Source organism: Helianthus annuus, chromosome 11 (genome assembly GCF_002127325.2).
Source record: "Helianthus annuus cultivar XRQ/B chromosome 11, HanXRQr2.0-SUNRISE, whole genome shotgun sequence".
NCBI classification, from domain to species: Eukaryota; Viridiplantae; Streptophyta; class Magnoliopsida; order Asterales; family Asteraceae; genus Helianthus; species Helianthus annuus.
Genome location: NC_035443.2, coordinates 41,559,289 through 41,577,596, shown reverse-complemented (window position 1 = coordinate 41,577,596; position 18,308 = coordinate 41,559,289). Strand labels below are relative to the sequence as shown.

Genomic DNA, 18,308 nt, shown 5'->3' with positions numbered 1-18,308 from the left:
ATTATTTTATAGAGTTTCTACTGTATCATCAAATCAATCCAATTTCAAAACCGAATACTTTAAAATCTGAAACATTCCAATTAACATTTGTCGGTCACAATTAGTATATAACAAAACCTCTAAACAACATTGCAAACCCTTACCACTCAATAATCACCTTCAATTTTCTCTCTGCCTTCACCAAAATCAGACCCGCAATCATCAAAATCTAGGACTCTCCGGACACCGTTCATTCTTCGTTAATTACTACGCAACCCTTAAGTCTTTTGCACGTTTCTATTGGGATACTAGTAAGTAGGGATGGTAAAGTGATGAGTTTGTGACGGGTTTAGATAATCTTAACCTCTTAGAAAATTAAGTTTGTATAAAACCAACTATTATGGCATCTAGCCAAAGACACACAACCAACTGCGATCTACCAACACTTTAACCAATTCAAATGTAATACGAGAATCATGGTTCTCAAGCTATAATATTAAGATAGTAAAAATCATTTTCTTAATATTAACATATTGAAAATCATAGTTTTCACATAAAAGAAAACTATAAACATACGTCTCATGTGAAGATTCCAACTTTTAAAACAAATCATGGAATTCCCTAATTTATAAATTATTGAAATACTCATTTGAGGTTCATTGCTATCTTATTAAAACTTTTATATATATATATCTACCTATTATACTAAAAAAATACACTTAATGCTACATGTCCTTTTCTTAGGCAATCAATTGGGTGATGTGGAGACCCTCTTAGGCCAGAGAATTCCCCTTGGGCGGGATTTTCTTTTCTCTTATTTCACTTCACACCGTCGCTCTCTCTCTCTTCAATCATTCCAACCTTGCCAATTACACGCTCTCACAAACCCTAAATCTATCCAATCGGCGGCTGTTCCGAGCTCAATCTTTCTCTCCCCGTCTTCGAATACCTCGGCTAAGCAACTGTTCCGAGGAAGCCCGTCGTTGCCGGCGGTCTTTTGACGCTGTATCTGGCGGCAACGGCTATTCGAATTTCCGCCGGTTGAAATCAAAGCAAACGACGTCTGTGTTAAAGTGCTCGCGTCTCCCTTCAACCTGTCCGATATTAACAGAATTGAAGGTTTGTATTTTAATCTATTAATCTGTTATTTGGTTGTTAGATGTTTGTTGTTAGCATATGTTGTTGTTGTATGAAATTCAAGTTGATCACCATTCAGGCAACTAGATTCTTTATCTCATCATTTACATGTACTCCACGTGTTTGTGGAAATGTCTATGTGAACAAAGACACAGCAATGTTGAGGTATGTACACTTATTCATACTTTTTCTTTTTCGATTCGTTAGGCTGTAGTGATTTCAGTTTGTATATTGCATTATATCGTTATGTGCACTTGAAGGTACCGCCTTTGGGTCCTTTTTGGCGCACACCATTTAGGGGTTTCAATTCTTTCAAGAATAGTTACCTCCTTGTGGACTCTCTCATGATGGGTAAATGTTTTGTACTTTTATTTGGTGGTTCATTTTTGTTCATGTTATATGTAATGGGTTGTTGTCAATTGTTGTTGATTTGTGTTGATTCTTGTGATTTGAGGGTTATTATGATGAATTGGATCTGGGTTGTTCAAGATTTGTTGTGAATGTTGATAGCTTTTTTAGATCTAGGTTATTAAGAGGTTGATTTTAAAGATTTGCTTGATTTTGTTGAGTGTGATAGTTTGATGGGTTTTTTGATTTATAATGTGTAGGTAGAGGTGCACAAAATAACCGGTTATTAACTGAAACTGTAGCGGGTTAATAGTTGATCGAGGAGTAATCGATTAGTGGATGTTTTTAACCGTAGGTCAGTAATTGCTTAGGGATCTTTTAAAACTAACCGGTTATTTTTAACTGGTTGTTAACTGATGTACTGGTTAATCGTGAATATTTTTTTTTTGAAAATAACCGGTTATTAACCGAACAGGTTAAAGTGAATAACCAAACCAGTTAAAGCAATATCCAGCTAGCAAAAATGTGAAAACAAACGGCGGATGAAATTGAGCTTGATCTTGCGGTTCTTGATAATGAGACGATGTGGAAGCTGCACAGTTTCATCGGTAGCGTGGCCAAAAAGGAGGCTGCAGCGACTTGTAACATGGTTTTTTCTGTACAGACTGAAAATGTAAGTGTTTTGTAGTTAGTACTCTGCATTTGTTGATTGATATTGACTGTTGATTATTGTTAAATGAATTGGATGTTTAGGTGGAAGAACAGTTTAGGTAAAAGGATGCTGGAGAATAATATGTGGATATTGTTTGAAGGCGGAAAGGCACTTAAAAAACGAAGGCTTTTATAAGCGAGGTTTATAGTATAAAAAGACAGTTTTAGGTTGATTCAGGATTGTTTAGGACGGGTATAATGGTGTCGGACCTGTTCAAGCCGTTGAAGACGGCTTCATATAAGGTAGGATTCGGTGGTTTCGGTTTTCTTTTTGCGCCGGTGTTGGAGTCTGGAAGACCTAGCTGCTGCTTCTGGCAATGGCGGCTACAGTTCTGGTGAATGAAAAATGAAAAAAAAATACAGGTAAATCTATTACCCGTTGAGACACAACATAAATACATAAATATGATTATGCGAACCTTACACTAAATTTTTCATGATTCAAACTTCAACTCAAACGGTTGAACAAGGTGGACATTATCTTCATTTTACCTCAGCCATTAAACAGTTGGGTTTGGAGTTTACTGCTGATGACATATGACTTGAATATTTGAAAGAAAAAGGTATTTCTTGAGCTTTGAATGTTATGCAATATGGTCCAACTGAATGAAAAATTGTGTAGGTGCTTTCTTAAAAAACAAAGACAATCACCTATTTGGATGCAGAGCAAGAACATGTATAATCTATATTGACTTCTATCAACTATTTTAGTTATGATGTGTTTTCTTTTTTATTAATTTTTATTTGTGATCAACGATTTTGAAAGCTATACAATATGGTCTAACTTAATAGAAAAATGTGTAGGCGCAGGTGGTCGAAAATGGAAGATGCGGAAATATCAACCCTGAGGTTAGAGGGAACTATACCACCGGTATAAGTACATGTTGTACGCAGGTGGATTCCATCTTATATGGATCACGAGACACACTACGTGCTGGGCCGCTGGTCAACCGAGAGGTACACCCATAAACCTCGAATGTTTAGGCATAGACGATAAACAAAATCATCATTGCCACCAATTTATTTGCATCTTAATGCGTTAGTATACATTTGGTTGAGGCTTATAATCAATTATTAACTTAGGTTTTCTTAGGCGGCATGGTTGAGTGGTTCATGGCTTCAAAAACATATCATAAACTTCATTCGGCGGGGTTTACGGAGACATTCGACAACCAGGGCTTCTAAGATTCCGGTGAGTTCACTTTTTATTGGGGCATACCCTTTTTTTAGTCGTTAATGATATGAAAATTTGCTAAACTTCATTTTTTTCATGGTAATTAGGAGCTTAAGAGGGGCTTGTGTCAGATCACAATCTAAGTGATGCTGCTAAAAATTGGAGTAATGCACTACCCTTCTGTTGCATTGCATTCTATCAAATGTGATTAGAATCAATCAAAAAGTTTAAAAGGTCTCAAGTTAATCATCAATCATAGCTTAGTGGGATTTGGAATTATAACATGGTTTGATTCAGTTTTTGCTATTTATTTGTATTAGGTATATGCAGGGATGGGCACTTCTTACGAATACCGGTACTGTACCGATAATTTACCGGTAACGTACCTTACCGAACCAATACTGACCGAAAAAATGTTGTAATCCCGATTTAAGTACTGAATATATGAAAGAAGCGAAAGAGAATGGTCGATATATAAATATTAAGTACACTTGATTCACTTAGATAAAGTTTAAGAAATGAATTTTTTTGAAAACTAAGTCAACCATGGTTTTTTATTCTTTAACCTCCTCCAACTCAGTATATATCATGTGTTTTTTAAACCACCCTAATCTGGCTGCTACACCTGACCTGTTGAGTTTGATCATTTATTTGTTGCAGATTTCGGATTTCGGTGTTACAAGGACTGATGTTGGAACTTATTGCTATAAGCAAGCGAGCATAATTTTATCCAGGTTAAAAGATACATGCTTATTTATCTTATTTTGAATATTATTAAACAGTGAGTACATTAAGGAGCACCGATTTCATTATTGTCATTGTTATGATTAATCATTTAATATATTTGTTAATACTCTTTTGTGTTGTTTGACTTTTGATGTCAATCCTACCAAATCTTTTTTTTCCAAATTCATCTTCATCCATTTAAATACACAACATTAAGACCTTTATATATGTAGCAAATAGCTTATGGCAAACTGGGTTGTCAAAAAAAAGTTTGAAAATTTTCATCACTCTTGGTCTAATTTGGAGTTATAATTTAGTCTTTTTGACCTCATAAGTCAACATTTACTTTTTGACTCATTTCAGTGTGAACTAAAAATTATCTAAATTTGGGAACTATTATATAGACGAATAAAGCTTCGATGTTGGATGAAGTGATAGATTATTTAAAGAAGCTACAAACACAAGTGAAGTTAATGAATAGCATGTCAATTCCACCACCACAAATGATGATACCAGTACCCCTACAATTGCAACAACAAGAAAACCACCTTCACATGTCAATGCTAGCCCAAATGGGAATGGGATAAGGCTTTCAGATGGGCATGCAGTATGCCCCTGCCACTGTATGATACTCTACAGTTGAGGCCAACCATTGACCATTGTCTTTTAGTTGAAACAATGTCAGTAAAGGGAAGACAGCCACTTGCCAGCGAGGTAACCATTTTTTGAAAGAGTGATCTATTAAAAGATGTAAATGTTCTCTTTGTCATTTAATGTATTCTTTTATAAATTGTGATACTGATGTTTATAGTTTTCTTTTTTAATTTGAAACAAAGGGATCTCTGTGTCATCAGCATTCATCGACGTCGATCAGTTTTGGGTTGCATGTACCAACTACCAACCCTAATCCCAATTGTTTATACGGGTTTCTTTCCACCTAATTACACCATATGTCTTGCGCTCCTAATACCTCCCACCTACTTACACCGTGCTTATGCTAATTCTGGTTCCTTCAGCCTCTTCAACGTGCGTCTACAAAGGTAATTTGTCGCTCAACTATGGTTTTTTTTTTTTGCTATATCGTCGCTCAAATTGATTATTGAATATTCCAGGGTTAGAGTCTGCATCTTAATTCTTGCTTTCTTTTAGTTAGTTTTATCTCGGATGAATAAAAAAACAGTGCAATTATATAACGATTAACGAAAAAAGAGTAACTGATGAATCGGTAGATAAATTGATGCGGGTAAAGTGGTTATGGTACTGCCTTTAATGCTCTGTTTTCATTCAGATGTAGGCATTGCTGTTGGAATGTAATGTTAATGTCAGAATCACGAAAACATTTATTTTGAGAATTCGGCTCCTGAGGTGTTTTTTTAGAAACATTCCCATATCCTAATTGATACGTGCTGATAGCCGTGAGTGGGGATTTAAGCCAACAATGGACCTGGGTAAGTTTTTGTTATTTCAGTTGTGTCTTTCTTTCTCTTTTATCTTTTTTTTGCTATTTCGTGTAATGGGAAATTAATATTACTATGTAGGAGAATTTGTGAACTAAGTGGACCAACTCAGAGATTCCGTTCGTTAGATAATGCTGTTGGTTTACTAAAACTGTATGTAGAAGGTTTTGTATTTCAAATTGTCGTTGTAATCTATTATATTGGTTTGTGTTTTAACGTGTATAAAATCATAATATTTATGTCAATGGTGATAATAAAGATATTTTCTTTTACCAACCCGCAAAGTTTGCGGGTTCTTAAGCTAGTCTATATATATATATAAACATGATAAATAAGGGCTGATGTGTCATGATATAAGGGCTTGGAAAATGATGTGGCATCACCATAGCACTCTAGAATTTGGTTTTGGCTCCAAAATTTCGGGTCTTTTTTTCTTTATATGGGCAGACAAGGGATCCGGATTTTGACCCGGGTATATATTGTTTCTAAACTCACGGCTTCTTCCCCACCACACAAACCCTAATTTCATTTTCAATTAGATTCCTCTCTGCCGTTTCTTCTCTACCTCTCTATTACGCTTCTGCATCTCTATCTCAAATCAATGACAAGATTTCATCTTCTTCCCTAAGATTCATCGGTTTTCATCTCTCAATTTAGGGTTTCGACTATATATTTCTTATAATCCGAAGAACACACAACCTTCATTCGCATCTAGGGTTTCTGTTTCTTCCATCATACATCTCCTTCTCATCATCCCTAAATCTCATTCCTGAAAGATCATCAATACCAAGGTATGATTCAGTTTTTTATCTATTGATCATCTTTATTCTTGATTAGATCTCTTTTTTTTTTTTGCATTCCTTTGATCTTATCAGATCATAGGTACGAATCGCTCCTCACCTCTAAAGTCGGCATCCGCTTGGTTTTACGATAAAGGTGAAACCGTCTTGAATAGCTCAGTTAATCGGCATTAACTAATAGCCCTGTGCCCCATAATTGAACAAGCCTCCAAGCATTGGCTAATGGAGAAGGGTGTCGGGTATCAATTTTGTAAAAATACGCAGACATTAATAATCAAAACATTGATAAATATTGTTTACGATACTAAAGCACCAATATTTTCCTTAACTGAATTAGGTTTATGGAGTGTTGGATGTTCAAAGAGTTGCTGGAAACTTCCATATTTCAGTTCATGGTTTGAACATATATGTTGCACAGATGGTAAGTAAAACATGACATTTGGTCTGGTTTATAAATCATCATATAGTTACTTACCGTATGCTTTTCTGCAGATTTTTGAAGGAGCTACACATGTTAATGTCAGCCATGTGATTCATGATTTGTCGTTATGTCCATGGCTGCAGATAGATAATACGATTTTGTACAAGTGGATGTCACTCATGTTTGTTATTGAGCTTTTACCGTTCTGGATTTGAAATTGATAGGAGAATCGAAGATATTGCAAGATACTAATTTTAACAGGTCAATAATTTCTATTTTGTAGATTAAGAAAAGGTGAATTCGTTTGATTATATTTAAATATTGAAACACAATTTTTACAATTTTAACAGGTTCATCGTCTTTTGTTTTTTTCGGCTAGCAAAGGTGAGTTTGCATGTCCTAATCTTGCCTTTCTTTTGTGTTTTTTTGGTTTCGGTATTTCATATTAACCATTTATGTGTTGCTTGCTTGAGGTTTTTGGTTTCTTATTCTCAGTGGTGATGATGTCGAGAAGTAGGAGAGAATTTGTGATGGACTGATTCGTATATATGATCTATGGTTTTTGCGAAAGGTACCCTATAGATGATCAATTTGATCTATGGTTTTTGCTTTCTTGGTGGTTTTCTTATGTTTTGCGTTGTTTGAGATCATAAGTGATCTTTTTTTTTTTTAATTTGTAGGGTAACAAGAACCAACACAAAAATTAGTCCTTTTGATCGAACATGAAAAAATTTCAGTCCTATGAATTTTTATTTGGCTAAATTGACTTATTTCTTTCTATCTTATTACTTCATCCTATTGAGGCCGATACATCAGTTAGTTGCTATAACTAGAAATTGAGGCATATTGTTATTTAAAATATTAAAAACCCCTACTTAATAATTGGGCAAAGTGAGTGAGTGAGTGGGTTGGGTAACGGGTCAAAATGGATTTCGGTCATATGGGTGATATTTTAGTTTAGGTTGGCTTGTGTTCGGTCATATGGGTGTATGGATTGTCAGCAATGATCGGGGTTTTAATAGAGTTAAGTTCCATTTCTACTAAAATTGAGTCACATTACCGAACTAACATCCTTTTCAATTGTCACTGAATACTTAACATACTTTTTAACATGTAGATATGGTGAGATTGTTGATGTGAACCTGGTTAGAGATAAAGGCACAGGAAAATCGAAAGTGGTTTGATTTCATTTCTCTAGGGTTCTTAATTAATATTATTCATGGTTTAACTTTTTTTTATTTAAATTGTGCTGAACGGGCTCGAATTGCTCTTAACAAGATTCCAGGTATATATGTTCGTCATTGCTATTTGCCTGATGGTTCCATTCAAGCAGGACATCTTACATTTCCAGGTGATTGGTAATGTGTCGTTCAGAGGGGATGGGTAATGGGTTAAATGGATAGAGTTTTGAAAGATGCACATGTTTGGTAATGGGTCAAAGTATATTTGGGTTAAAATAATTTTTCATTGTGGGTTGAATTATGTATAATGAAAAAATGATGTTGAAAAATGAGATTTCATTGCTGTAAAATGGTAGTTAAAGTGCTGAAAAGCATGCTACAAATTGATGATGATATTGTTGGTTGATCAAAGCAACGTTATGTGTTTACAAACGAGTGTGTTTGATTAAAGCTTCTAAGTAATCCTATTACGTTTATTTAATATAACTCCGGTATTTTTGTTCATTTGCAGGCTAACAAGAGATCTGGGCACTCCAAATAAGTGAGACAGGCAAGAGTATGTAAGGCATCCGCAAACATCTTTTTCCGTACCTTATTTATGTATTATTTTTAATTCCCACTCACCGGATAATATTGCATTTAATTGAAGGGTGAAAGGCTCTTCTATGCACGAGTGCATACCAGTAAATGCTTTATTCTCAAAATCAAGTTTTTTACTTTTGACATTTTACATGATCCATCATGATTTGATCTTCGCTTTAGCAAATTTGACCGGTTTACTTGTACATGATTGGTCTAGGTTATATTTTATATCTAATAGGTCAAATGGGTATATTAATAAACATGTTAATGTGCAGAGTATGTGAATGGGTCAAAAATTGCCAAAAGTGTTCAACATTAGAAATAACAGATGAGTAATGGAAAAATGTAAATAGAGTATTCATATTTCACACTTGGTATTTTAAAAGTTACCTTTTGAACAAATGTGATTAGGTCAATGCAACCTGTTTTGACATATTACAAAATTTTGACCCCTTTATATATCTATTCAGTCTTAACTACCATACTAACTACCATACTGTTATAAAAGTATAGTCTTTATATTTTTTATAACTATAACCATTGGTGTTCTTGGTCCGGCTTCATTAGTTTTTTGAAATTTGGGGCAAGCCACTAACTACGGTTTCGGGGTATGACAAGCCAAATTGTACGGGTTCGGTGGCTCGACCAGTTATGTATAAATTTATCAATTTTTCATTTACGCTTACTCTTCGAATTTGGAAGTTATGTAGATATTAGAAGTTAAAAAGACAAAAGTTCTGGTACACGTCTATATGAAATAAAACTGAATCTAATGGAGAATGAATGAGTTTTGTATGTACTTTAAGACGTTTGTTATATTATGAGGAACTTCCACTACATTTTCAAGAAAATATCAGGGGAAGATGGTCTTATTGCATCACCATTGGTTGTTTATATATACAGTTTAGAATAAACATTTTAATTTCAGTGTTCAATTGTTTATAATTTTCTCTTTTTAGTTGAAAATGTAGTGGTGAGTTTTTAAATTCTATTATTTGCGCTTTCTTATTGATGTCACAAGGCGTTCAAGGACGCAAAAGTGCTACGCTTATCGCTGATGTAATTTTATAGTTTGGGTATCATGATTGACATAAGTTTTTCTTTTATTATTTATAGTTTCTCGAGCATTATCGGGAAGTCAGTATGCTGGACATAAAAGGAGCAGATGCGAATAAGGTTATTCTTGTAATTGGAATCATGACGCTTCATTCTTTTGGGGAAGAATCTGGAGTCGGGGTGTCTTTTGCTGGCTCAAAAGGTCTTTCTCAGGGTCTTTTGGTAACTTTAGTTCATGTTTTTTTTGCAGCCCATTGTAGCATTACCTTCTTTTATATGTGCTGATGCCTTTAACAAACTGCTGCCTTTTTGTACGGGTTTTGCAACAGGGTGTATGATCTGGATAGTTGTTGCTGAGGTTCTCCAAATCCTTTGAAGATCGCTGATGTAATTTTCGCACTTGGATCTTTTGTGATGGCAGCTGCACCCGATCCATACATGTCTATATTCGGTCATTTATTAGTCGGGCTGGGTGTCGGTATAGCTTCATGACCCTTAACACTTATATCTCATGAATCGTTATTTATTCAGAATGTTAGAGATGCCCTTTTTCAAAATATCTTTTTTTAGTTTTTCATTAAATCCTACATTAATATTATTACCACTTTATATTTGCAGGGAATTTAAAATTGAAATGCTCTTGCTGGGCTCATTCACAACTGGTGCCATTTTGTTGGTAGTTATTTTTTGCCTTCATGTTCGTTGTGAAGAATTTTAAAACTAGCATGAAACATGATCAATATCTACAGGATGGACTCTCAGAGATTATATATTCAGGGCTATGTTTGATCCGTAACCATGTCACTAATAAACGGGCTATGTTTAATATGTAATATGACGCTTTATTTGTATTTTGTTATATTTTATTTATACACAAATTATTTATCTAAATTACTTTCTCGAGCCCGGGAAACAATCCCGGGTATCGACACTAAAGTTTATATTATATACATAAACACTTATAATTTGGTTGTTTTTTTTTTTTTAGAGGGAACTCAATTTACTACGGGAAAGGTTTTGGTAACTCGAAGGATATGCATCTTCAAAGGGACTCGACTATCTTTAAATTGTGTATCCACTGTATCACTAATTTATGTAAATGAGACTTTGTATTTTATTTTATTTGTACACTTAATATTTATCTTAATAGTTTTCTCCAACCCGGGTAGCACCCGGGTGATAACCTAGTTAATATATAAATTAATAATTATTAATTTATCGATTAATTAATAACTCTTTTAATTAATAAATTTTGGTGGTCCAAGTGTATTATTTTATAGAGTTTCTACTGTATCATCAAATCAATCCAATTTCAAAACCGAATATTTTAAAATCTGAAACATTCCAATTAACATTTGTCGGTCACAATTAGTATATAACAAAACCTCTAAACAACATTGCAAACCCTTACCACTCAATAATCACCTTCAATTTTCTCTTTGCCTTCACCAAAATCAGACCCGCAATCATCGAAATCTAGGACTCTCCGGACACCGTTCATTCTTCGTTAATTACTACGCAACCCTTAAGTCTTTTGCACGTTTCTATTGGGATACTAGTAAGTAGGGATGGTAAAGTGATGAGTTTGTGACGGGTTTAGATAATCTTAACCTCTTAGAAAATTAAGTTTGTATAAAACCAACTATTATAGCATCTAGCCAAAGACACACAACCAACTGCGATCTACCAACACTTTAACCAATTCAAATGTAATACGAGAATCATGGTTCTCAAGCTATAATATTAAGATGGTAAAAATCATTTTCTTAATATTAACATATTGAAAATCATAGTTTTCACATAAAAGAAAACTATAAACATACGTCTCATGTGAAGATTCCAACTTTTAAAACAAATCATGGAATTCCCTAATTTATAAATTATTGAAATACTCATTAGAGGTTCATTGCTATCTTATTAAAACTTTTATTAAAAGTACAAAAAACAAATTACTAAACACTTGCCAATTTATATATTATGAATGGCTAACTATTTCATAAAGACAACTCGTTTTTCGACACAAGGATCCCATCGCTATCCGCATACAACCATTCCCCATCATGGATCAAGGTTCCACCAATATGAACCGGCACATACTTTTCACCAACGCCTCTCTTATTCGACTTCTGAGGGTGCGACGCCAATGCTCGCACCCCTATATCACACCCATTGATCTCATCCACGTCGCGGATGCAACCGTTAACCACAATCCCAGCCCACCCATTGTTTTGAGCCAATTGACCAAGATTGCCACCCACAAGTGCACATCTCATGCTCCCTCCTCCATCAATCACTAGAACCCTTCCTTCCCCTTTGGTCTCAAGATGGTCCCTAACCAACACGTTATCTTCGAACACCTTGAGCGTGCATACCGGCCCTGAGAAAGCCCGGCATTGGCCGTAAGTCTTGAATACAGGCGCCAGGGCCCGGAGATCACCGTTTGCTAGGTGGGACGCGTGTGCATCACAAACTTCAGCTGTAGCAAAGGAAGACATGATCTTTCTGCCATAAATTCAAACATTTTTTTATTAATCTTCACAAAAAATTTACCTCAAAGACTACAAAAATCACCAAGGGATGTTAGATACTTAGATCCATTTCGATTACGAAAAAATCCCCGAAATAAACATATGACCAATCAACTTCCATAAAATAAACATCGACTTAAAAAGTTTTTTAAAACAAACATGTACTCTAAGGCGAAATTGGGTCCACGTGGACATCTTAGCGCTGGGCTTGTAAATGAAACAAATGAACATGAGCGAGACATGTTCGTTTTCGTTCGTTTATGTTTAACCGAACATATATATTCATGTATGTGTTCATTCTTTAAGAAAATGTGTGTTCATGTTCGTTTTTGTCCGTTTGCTAATGGTATAAAGGAACGGTTCACAAACCTAAACGTATAAACATAATTAAACATAGATGAATGATCCAACCAAGCGAAAACCAACTAAAGGTAAACGTGAACAACAATATGTTAGGCTAAAAAATTTAAAACTAGATTAAATTGAAAGAGGTGATAATATTTTAATCGAGTTAAATGCCATTTTAGTCCCCGTGGTTTGGGTCATTTTGCCAGTTTAGTCCAAAGGTTTGAAACGTTGCTATTTCAGTCCAAATAGTTTTAAAAGTTTGCATTTTAGTCCACTGGATTAATTTCATCCAATTTTTATGTTAACGAGAAGGGCAATTCGGTCATTTTATATGCACGAATTGCCCTTCTAATTAGCAGAATTACATAAAAAATGACCGAATTGCCCTTCTCGTTAACATAAAAAATGGATGGAGTTAACCCAGTAGACTAAAATGGCAACGTTTGAAAGTTGAAACTATTTGGACTAAAATGGCAACGTTTCAACCTTTGGACCAAACAGGCAAAATAACCCAAACCACATAGACTAAAATGGCATTTAATTCTATTTTAATTTCATAAAACTACACAAAATTGTAAGAGTAATATTCCAAATGGATATATAAACTAACGAACATAAACGAGCGAACGTTAGACATATGCGAACGTTAGACATATGTTCATGTCCGTTCTTTTAACTAAGAAAACGTAAACGGACTTTCTGTCAAACGATCCACTAAACAATACTAGGGATGTGACACGTAGCTTCTTTAGAGAAAATGCCGGCCACGTGGCATAAAATGTACCAGACGAGCTGCCGACAGCCGTACAAACGTTACATGTCTAAAAAATAAAAAAAAAAATGTTTAAAATAATAATTAGCATCCACCGACCACCGACAAAACGTCGGGTTACGATTAAGTGAAACGGGTCGGGTTGAATATGGCGATTCTGGCAGTAGTAATCTACCGAACATGAAACAAACAGCAAATTAATACACAATCAATCCTATGTATTGAACAGTAATTAACAGCCGAATGATTTGACTGAAACCGAAATGGTTAAAAGATTGATTGGCAGTCGAATCAAAGTATCAAACCCAAGAAAAGTAAAAGAAGAAGAACAGTATGATCATAATTGAAATTGGCAAAAGGGGCTTTGAATTACCTTTTAGCAAGTTAACCGGAACTGTAGAGAATCAGCGTGAGAGAGATTTGATGTATGATTGCAGCCTTATTCGATGATCAAAAGTCAAAAGTGGAAATTCTGATTTTGGAATTGAGGTTTCTAAGGTTGAAGATGATAAAAGGAGGAGAATATATTTGACAAAATTGATGGGTGGACACAATGCTTTATCTTCTTGGAATGTGTGCATTCTAAATAAACCACAAAGATTTTTTTTAAACAGCTAATTTCTTTAGTTCTCATTACAAATGGGTTGTAAATGTGTAATTTATTTGTGTTGATGATTTTAAACCTAACTTGCTTATACACAAATTCGGCTTAACTTGAACACGCTATGTTTAACCCACATTTTTAAACAAGTCATACATGTTGGTAAGTTATAAGCGGGTAGTAGGGTTGTAAATGGGTTATAAGAAACGTGTATAATGGGAGTATAAATGGGACAAGTATCTAATATGGTGTGACAAACCTAGTATTATTATGCAAACCATGTAAAATGAAAAATGGTAAAAACAAAAACAAAAATGTAAATTTTTAAATATATTTAAACAGGTTAATGGGTCAAACTGTTTTTATACGAGCCTAACCGAACCGACCTGTTTTTAATACGGGTCGATCCAAACTCGGTCCATTTTTGAACGGGGAATGTTAGTGACCAAAAACATATTGTTATTTCATGTCGGGTTCAGCTCAGGTTTCGGGTCGTATCAAAGTTGCCACCCATAGTAACAACCAATTCTAAAGTAAAAGTTATAAAATAATAACTACTTAACATTGCTAATATTGTTGTATAAAGGTAATGACATGTGATGACAAAGAAGTGGCAGATTTTGTAATAACGGTAAGGATGCTAGCATGTGATCTAAAGGTCAAAAGTTCGAGTAGTAAAAACAATTTCTTTCAAAAATGCAGTGTAAAGATACGTACATAGACCCAAGTTGGTCCAACAACCTCGGACTACGCGGATGGGGGAGGCTCGTGCACCATATATGTCATTTACATGTAATGAAAAAGAGAATGATAAAGAAGTAAAAGTTCATTTGGTATATCACATTTAAAGTAATATGTGAAAGTTTTTATATGGATATTGTGATTCTCGTAAGTTTTTACTTATAGTTTAGCATGACGATGAGATGGTTGTCACTAGTTGATTAGTAAAAAATATTATCATATATATAATTACGATTAAATAACTAAATAATATGTTATCAAAAAACTTTTTAGTTATAAATATATTAAAAAAATAATTAAAATGCATATAAGTTATTATTTAAGATGAGCTTAAGTTCCGATCGTCTCACCTTGTTTACACATGCATCTTTATATAATTTTAATTAAGAATATTATCTCCTGTTGAATGTCACATCAGTTGTGTTTTTTAATAATATATTATTTTGTTGCTTTTAAACATAAAAACCAAACTAATCATGATCTTTTTATCTTTACTAACTTGTGTAATGTGTTAATTTATCATGATAATGAAATAAGAAGTTAACTCATCATAGTTTTTAAGTAGTTATTCACAAATTATATTCACAAGGTAGAAAACTCAGACATAATGAATTAATTTGTGAGCTTAGATGGATCTATGTGGAAATTCCTATAAATATTTAAGATTTTTGTTTTCTGCTATACACATCTTTTATCTTTTGGTGGCACCTTAATATCATTTCTTTCATTTTCTATCTTCACCACTCAACTAATATTATATCTATCTCCGATCCCCCACTCTTTATTTTTTATGTTTGTTTAACACAATTAATTCTTAGAGTAAACTGCAATTTGTGTCCCTCTGGTAGGTTGTCGGAATCAACATGCGACCCTAAATCAAAATCATGGACATCTGAATACTTGTGGTTTGCAATTTCTTGCCATTTGTGTCCTTACGTTAGTCAACCATGTGTTTAACCGTTAGTTGAAAGGATATTTTGCTAATCTCGCAACCCACCACCACCACAAACACTACCAATTACACCGTCTGCAACACCATCACCATCACAACACCACCACCACAAACACCACCAATTACACCATCTTTAACAAATATCCGTCTCAATTTTAGCCAATTTATTGATTAACGACGAAGGAGGATTCATCCCCATCCACCTTTGTTGGGCTGATTGTCATTCTAACCACATAATCAGGATCAAAGGATGAATTATGAAGAAATAATTCATCACCAATATGGCTTGTAGGGGACGATTCTGTAGGATCGTATTCTGACCCGAACGAGTCGTTCAGAGGCTTTCTCCTTGGTTTCAGGTGCAGAATTACAAAAAACTAAGGTAGAAACAGCAGGCTAATCACTTTAACTACTTGTTTTATTGATTTGACGCTGATTACACTTCAAATCTCGTACCGGCAGAACTTCGGCACGTTTTCTCCAACTGTTCCAACCGTTCTAAATGGAATCGCTAATGAGGTATATATAGTGATTGGGAACCGCTTATTGGACATGTCCAATAAGCGGTCCAGACAAGTCATAAAAGCGGTCCATGACAACTGTCACTCGAGCGGTCCATGTCTTGTCGTATGAGCGATCCAAACACTAAATGTCCTAAAGAGCGATCCAGCATCTAAACCTATACAATCACACTTTCTCATATTTACAATCATTTACAATCATTCCTATTCTAAGACTTTAAGACTCGAACGAAGATGTAGTCGACAGACAACTGCACCAACAGACTCCCCCTTGAATGTTGACGGAATCTTCAGTGAGAGTCTTCAACAAGACATTCTCGGATATAGTTCGGTCTTCTTCAAGAATTCTGCCTGGATCTATCTTTCTTTGGCTATAACTTTCATCAGACTCCCCCTATCACTCTGCTAGGATAGTCGTCTGGGATTTTGTTACCACCATCGAAATTATCTCCTGGCTTCTCTCTGTTCAGTTCATCATCTCTGGTTCTGATATATCTCCTGGCTATCTGTAGCAACAGGATCAGAAACCTGCAAAACTCAACCACTCTATCACAAAACAGAATAATTGTGATTCAACTTAATGAATCAACTTAATCATGTGATACTGTTTTCAATTAACCACTGCTTCACAAATAACCTAATGAATCATTTTAAACATTTCAAACAACTTAACCAACCTGTCTGTTCATCAAGTTTAGCCTTTGAGATTTTGAAAATCAGCTCTTCACCATCAGTTGTCGAAAATCTTTTTTGGATTTTTAAAATATGATATGTAAACTCAAAGACAGAAATCAATAGCAGAAATGAAATATATACAAACATATTTTTGTGAGTTTGTGCAAGAGGATCATATCAGTTTTTGAGACATAACACAAGCACCGTTAAGCTTTTAATCGTTTTAAGTTCTAAACGATTCACGTAGATTGACGATATAATTGTCCTCTTAAATTTTCATACAATTTTCAATCTATTCAGGATCCTATTTAGGTATTTTATGAACTTAGTTCAATTCATGTGTCCCACCTCTTGAATATACTCCCGTATCCAGAATCCCAATATTCAGTCTTACAGGTATGAATACTACAATGATGTTTGTACATAAATTAGGGGAAAGATGCGAGAACTGAGGGATCTCAGGTCAGAACTTCCGTTCAGCAGAGAGATATCAGCTTCGACTTAGCAGTGTGTCCCCTTTAGAGGATCTTTTCAGCTACAACAGATGATTATCAATTTTATTGTCTAATCAACTGAGGGCTTTATGCTATATTTCAAGCATTTTGTGGAAAGTATTAGCCAAGGACTAGGTCAGAACTACCGTTCAGCAGAAGTCCCGGAATAATACCCCAGACATCATAGAGTATAAACACCTAGTATATCAGAATACGAGACCTTTCAAACGAGATTTCAGGGGTTACCTATATATCCAAGTAGTGTTCCCCACGAATTTCACAAGTTTGAAATTTTAGGTTTATATCCCGAATAAATCTACTAAATGTATAAAAACCTATCGTCACATCATTAGTGAGACCGTTTATCACATTTTACATTACATTTCTTTAGCATGCTGTGATAGTCCACTGATTTACTATCATTTCCTCTTTTTCACAACAAAACTCATTTTTAATTTTTCAATGTTTTTGACATTTTCAAATTTTCTATTTTTTTTTTAATTTTCTCCCCCTAAAATCAAAATATGTTTCAATTTTGATTTTCTGGGAAAATTTGAAACAAACTATACAAAGTTGACAACATGATGAGAATCACTTCAATTCTCCATCCATATGGCGTAAACAATCAGAACTCCCCCTCACAACAAACTATTTTCCCATTTAGATTTCAAAACACTTAAGTTTGTTTTAATCAAAATGGTTTTTCCGGAAAAAATTAGTTTGTTTACCAAACAGTTTAGGTACGGGGTTACTTCATCATCTTGTTTTCTACACAAAAGTAGGAAAATCCAAGTACAAGTTAATGTCCTTGATTTACCATATGCAGTCCAGAATCCTCTGTATCACTTGTAAAACATTCACAAACACAACCAAACCTCTTTACCGTTTGCATGATTGACGTTACCGAATAAAATTCAAGAAAGATGCCGATTCATGATCCACGATACCATCTTGGGATCTCCGGCAATTCCTGCAAAATCTTCAAACACAGATTTAAAAAGATGCCGATTCATGCTCCACGCTTACAAACCTGGGAGCTCCGGCAAGTCAGGTTTTTCATTTAAAAAGATCCACCCAAGCCCGACCAGCCTTGGGTGTTTTCGA

General features: G+C 34.7%; 1 protein-coding gene and 1 long non-coding RNA gene across 46 annotated transcripts; one reads left to right on the top strand and one right to left on the bottom strand.

Moving 5' to 3' along the window:
* The first annotated feature begins 761 nt into the window (after positions 1-761).
* On the top strand, positions 762-10,755 carry LOC110890139. Of its 44 annotated transcripts, XR_004871518.1 has the most exons (26): positions 764-1,098; positions 1,196-1,281; positions 1,377-1,467; positions 1,725-1,819; positions 1,940-2,137; positions 2,218-2,538; positions 2,646-2,738; positions 2,980-3,132; positions 3,259-3,367; positions 3,457-3,583; positions 3,670-3,726; positions 4,010-4,083; positions 4,480-4,789; positions 4,912-5,115; positions 5,364-5,523; positions 5,614-6,323; positions 6,408-6,571; positions 6,670-6,753; positions 6,825-7,014; positions 7,104-7,137; positions 7,249-7,324; positions 7,871-8,104; positions 8,446-8,494; positions 9,633-9,774; positions 9,902-10,050; positions 10,191-10,755. It is a non-coding gene; the product is annotated as an uncharacterized LOC110890139 (long non-coding RNA). The 44 variants fall into 44 exon arrangements; XR_004871515.1 differs by having other exon boundaries at positions 763-1,098; positions 1,377-1,819; XR_004871528.1 differs by lacking the exon at positions 1,377-1,467.
* Positions 10,756-11,431: 676 nt separating this feature from the next.
* LOC110890140 (putative 4-hydroxy-4-methyl-2-oxoglutarate aldolase 3) lies at positions 11,432-13,852 on the bottom strand. Of its 2 annotated transcripts, XM_022137707.2 has the most exons (3): positions 13,594-13,848; positions 13,145-13,147; positions 11,432-12,074 (listed from the first exon to the last, which is right to left on the bottom strand). In XM_022137707.2, the coding sequence occupies exon 3, from the start codon at positions 12,065-12,067 to the stop codon at positions 11,567-11,569; it is 501 nt and encodes a 166-aa protein (XP_021993399.1). In that variant the 5' UTR covers positions 12,068-12,074; positions 13,145-13,147; positions 13,594-13,848; the 3' UTR covers positions 11,432-11,566. The 2 variants fall into 2 exon arrangements, with proteins under 2 accessions (XP_021993399.1, XP_021993400.1); XM_022137708.2 differs by lacking the exon at positions 13,145-13,147 and having other exon boundaries at positions 13,594-13,852.
* Between the last annotated feature and the right edge of the window lie 4,456 nt (positions 13,853-18,308).

Coding starts and splice junctions, on each gene's coding strand:
- LOC110890140 (XM_022137708.2), bottom strand. CDS start 12,067: ATGTCTTCCTTTGCTACAGCTGAAGTTTGTGATGCACACGCGTCCCAC.